Source organism: Charadrius vociferus, unplaced genomic scaffold, assembly GCF_000708025.1.
Source record: "Charadrius vociferus isolate BGI_N301 unplaced genomic scaffold, ASM70802v2 scaffold472, whole genome shotgun sequence".
Classification (NCBI taxonomy): domain Eukaryota; kingdom Metazoa; phylum Chordata; class Aves; order Charadriiformes; family Charadriidae; genus Charadrius; species Charadrius vociferus.
In genome coordinates, this window is record NW_009647735.1 from 7282036 (window position 1) to 7286712 (window position 4677).

The 4677-nt window shown below is 41.1% G+C and overlaps 1 protein-coding gene across 2 annotated transcripts in view; it reads left to right on the forward strand.

Moving 5' to 3' along the window:
- The window catches only part of MOSPD1 (motile sperm domain containing 1), a 14438-nt gene that overhangs the window by 8620 nt on the left and 1141 nt on the right, over nt 1-4677 (forward strand). The window contains exons 5-6 of one of the 2 annotated variants that reach the window (XM_009881711.1): nt 457-686; nt 2636-2797. In XM_009881711.1, the coding sequence (XP_009880013.1) occupies nt 457-686; nt 2636-2797 (392 nt within the window). The remainder of the gene's footprint in view (nt 1-456; nt 687-2635; nt 2798-4677) is intronic. The other variant, XM_009881712.1, reaches the window with a different exon arrangement.

A 4677-nucleotide genomic window follows, 5' to 3' on the forward strand; every position in this document is an offset into this window, starting at 1 on the left:
ACTCTCTAGCTATAATTCGGAGAATATATCTACGTCATGGTCTGAGTTGTGATTGCAGCTTGTGTAGCTACACCCACCCGAGCTCTTGGGAGCTAGTGGAGTATCTGCAGCATCATGCAGGCTATGAAACCTGCTCGAGGTAGCTAGATTGACGAGCAAAGTTCTGACAGCACAGAGCTCTGCTATTGATATCCAGACTTACTCACTGAAAGACAGGTGAGGAATGCTTATGTAGATACGTAGTTGTCATTGTTACTGCGCTGCTACATGCTTTTAATGGTGGGCTTCTGATTTTGAAAATCCCTTTATGTGTGGAGGAGGGAATGGGGATCTGTACTTTTGCAGTGTGTCTGTGTACCGGGGACAGGGGGGAAACATTGGGCTGTAGGGCATAATTCCACAGGAGACATGCTTTTTATTAGTTCCTGTGTTTGAACACGTTGTTTTCCTCTGCAGTGTGATTCGTCACAGAGATGTTCGGTCGTCTTACTTTGGTGTGATAGATAAATTCCGTCTACAAGTGTCTGAGCAGAGCCAGAGGAAAGCATTAGGGAAAAAGGAGATTATTGCTACTCTACTTCCATCTGCAAAGGAACAACAACAACAAAAGGAAGAGGAGGAAAAACGCATAAAAGAACACCTGGCTGAAAGTGTCTTTTTTGAGCAGACTTTGTGTCAACCAGGTAGCTGAAATCTTTTACCCCTCCTGTCTTCTGAGTCAGTTATGAATAGCCCAAGTGACTAGAAAGCCTAGACTAAAGTAAATTTTAAAATAATGCTTTTTATTTACCTGTAAGACTGCTGTCTTTATCACTGGGGAATGATAGTGCCCAAGAACCCAAACTATGGCTATTCTGCTTACGCTGTCTGGATTAATCGAGATGCTTTGCTGCCCCAGGTTTGCATGTCATACCTTGGAGAGTACATCCTCTGTTCTTCTGGTGCAGAAGTTCTGTCACGGCCAATGGGAATTTATCTGCAAAAGGATGGCGGTTATTTTTTCCCTTGGGCTCTTTCAGAACATATGCCCCTTCTGAGTTTGTTCCAAACCCTTAATCCTCCATTTCCTGATGAGCAGGAAATATTGCCAAAACATCTTCTAAAGTGCTCCTTGTTCTGCGCCGTCTCATTTGTCTGTCTCACAAGTGCAGAAAAGCACAGTTTCTAGCTGAAAACTCTTTGCACGTTTCATACGTGAGGAAGTGAATCAACAGTCTTGGGCAAAACCTGGACTGAACAGTTAAATTGAAGTGGTAGGGGGAGATATAAAAAGTATCAAGTTTTATCAGAACTGGATCTAAACTGGTTCTTGACTTGACAGTCTACCTTCTTGTTACTTTTACTGGTTTATACTGCAATATTCTTGTCGCTCTTTTATTTTTCATTATAAGAACAAATAGTAATTCCAGAAAATAAGTGAACCTGCTTGAGGGCGTTCCTCTTGTTTAAAAGCAAACTGTTTCACTGTTTACACATAGTCTGTTGGCTAGTGAAACACTTTTTACTAAAAAAAACCCCTCAAGATAGGTCTTAGTAGGATACATGGTTAAAGGAAACCTGCAAGATCTCTGGGCTCGCAGAACAAAATGTTACTAGGGTAGTTGTTCTGGTACAGAGGGTTTGAACCATCCTGAACAATCTGATACTGGTCTTAATCCAAATGCTATTTCTCTGCTGAAAAACCTTAATGACTACATTGTATTGCTTGTTTACAGAAAAACAGCAAACAAAGCAACTACGGACTTTGCGTATAACCTGTAACCTAGAAATAACGGGATTATGGAATTAAAATAGGACACACATTGCTAGTCACTGAGGATAGAAAAACTTGATAAAAACGTTGGCTGATTTCCAACGGGTCTAAAGAACTGGGTTAGAGATATTCAAACTAACATGTTAACAGCTCTTTCCCAAGATGTCACAGTGTGCCTTTGAGCAGGTTCCAGCTGTTAAACCGCAGCGCAATGGAGAGTACAAAGGTCAGCTCATCTATAGTTTGCATTTCCTTATTCTGGCGATATTGGACTATCAGAATGGTTCACTCCCACAGTTTTTAAAGTAAGATTCAAACATTTCTGATTTGTGGCATGTAAACTGGTTCTAGCAGGCATGAACCTTGAATCCTCTAAAGAAAGAAGGAGAATGCACCTGGCCCAAGAACCTGTGCTCTTGCTGTAACCAAGTTTTGCTCTGGAGGTGCAAGGAGAGTTACCTGCCTGTGCAGCTCCTTTAGGTGCTCTTTCCTAATTGATTACTAATCGCTGAAGGAACATATGAAGGAATGGAGTCAGGATGCATGGTGAAACAGCAAGTGTTGCTGAAACATCCAGCTGTCACGAGTGTATATATATAGCTACTGGGCCTGGCAGGCTCTGTTCCTCCAGGAGGGAGGGCTTTGGGAAGTCATGTGCAAACAAGTTCCAGCATCAGAACGGGGAGCAGCCGTCTCCGCTGTGAAACGCAGAAGGTTTAGGAGGGTGGGTTTAAGAGATGTTTTCCACCCCCTCCAAACTCCAAAGGGAAAAGAAAATCTCAGGATATTGCAGCTCCAACATACCACAAACATTTTTTGCAGAATGTGTAACACTTACATTGAGTTGATATTCCTTACAGTCGGTACCGTCTTGTTTTTCAGAAAACAGAACTGCCTCGTCGGGACCTAGTTTACTAACAGTCTTCCTAGGAATAGTGTGTATTGCAGCACTAATGCTACCTACATTGGGGGAAATGGAATCCCTGGTGCCTCTCTACCTCCACTTAAGTGTGAATCAAAAGTTAGTAGCTGCTTATGTTTTAGGTAAGTATTTTGGATTTTGTAAATTTTCTTGCAGCTCCTGTGACTTGGGAGACTTCTGTGTTTGCCAGTGGCGTCAGGAAACTTGATGGAGACAAAGCACCACTTTACATTCTTTTTCATCTCCACTTATATTTTAGCTTGCAGCCATAGTGACATCAGGGTAAATTAGTTTCTGTAAGTATTTTAGACCAGGTACAGTCGATATTTATTATATGTAGGCCCCTACACGTTCATTTCGCCTTCATTTGCTGCCTGGCCAACTGTAGTCATCTGACAATAGAACTGAATGGAATGTGCTGTTTGTTCTTCTTATATTGACATAGAGAGTTACTCCATTGCAGAACCTAGATCTTTTATTTTATTTCTCCCTCCAACCCAAATGAGCTGGTCTGAAAGGCTCCGTTCACTGCGCTGTTGATAAGCAATTGAAATGTATAGAGATAAGTTGTAAACCCTCCTAAAAGACCACTACCATCCACAGTTCTTCCCGATTTGTAACTTGCTCCTAAATTAGCAAGCATAGAGAAGTTGCACATTTCACTTGATATGACTATTTTTCTATAACTATTTCAGATTTGAAGAACAGTCACTCTAAACTCAATTCTCCTGTCCCACTACCTGGCAGAAGTGAGGATTTAAAGGAAACGAGCTAGGCAGCTTCAGACTGATAGCTAGAGGTGAGGTAGTGATGGGAAGAGATGCAAGTTCTTGATAGTTAATGCGCACACTCAGTTGACTGAGTGACTCACACGAGTCAGTTTGCTGGAATGGTTTGAAAACTCCCTTGTTGCTAACCAGAAGCCTACAGCTTTGCCTGAGCCCATGGTGGTGTGTTTCCAGATCAGGACCTTGCAGTAATCCTCGCTTCATTTTTATCTCTGGTTCTGAAAATTACTCCGGTGTCTGCTGGTGCCAACTATAGTATTAAACCATTTGACTTCGTACATTTGCAACAACTTACCTGTTTCTAGATTCACTGTGAAGGTCTTGCAGGCTTAGATTCCTTTGGTAGCGGCATTTTTAGTGTTCGTGAAGAGAGTCGTCTTCTGTATGTAACTCTTGTTCATCTGGAGTTGATTGCCCTTCAGAAGATGAAACCACTTTCTTCCACAACGAAGCACAGCTGGATTGTGTAGCATTTATCTGAAAAGGGAAGTTAATATCACACCAACTGGGCTGTATGACATTTGAGAAGTATTTGCTTTATTATTATTTATTTATTATTGCCTGAAAGTCCCTGTACAAGTGGCATAGGCCGTCCTGTAGCACCTTCCAGAAGCTTCTGTCATTACTCTGCAATGATTTAGATAATCCAAGCTAAGGCCTACAGCAGTTCTGGTAGTACTGATTGTCTAAGCTAATACAGACCTTAAGAAATAGCTGAACCGTAATTCCTCTGTAATGGATAAATTGCTTATCTAATGGAAAGGCAGCATTACAGCTCTCCTGTCATGCTTCTATCTTCAAAATCTTTATACAGTAAATAAGTCAAATCAGTGTGTAATGGCAGGATAGTAAAATAGTCTCAGAAATTTCTTTATCCGTGGTGAGATCTGTAGGCTTTAGCTAAGCTCTCTGCAGTGAAAGGCTGTTACATTAACATCATCTGAGCCTGCAAGAAAGTAAGATTGCCCAAGAACTGATAAATTACTATTTTGATATTACGTAAGGTTGGAATTCAAGGAGCCCTAATGTCTTTTCGTATGCCTCTTTGCCTTGTGCAATGTAACTCACAGCTAAGAACTTGCAGATTTGTATTTTTTTCTGGTATCTGCACGTAATTAAAGTGAATTTTTCAGTGTGCCATGAGTAGGTTTATTAGCCCCATATTTCCTACTTTCATCTGCTTTTAATTTTTTTTAACTTCTATCAGAGCGGTT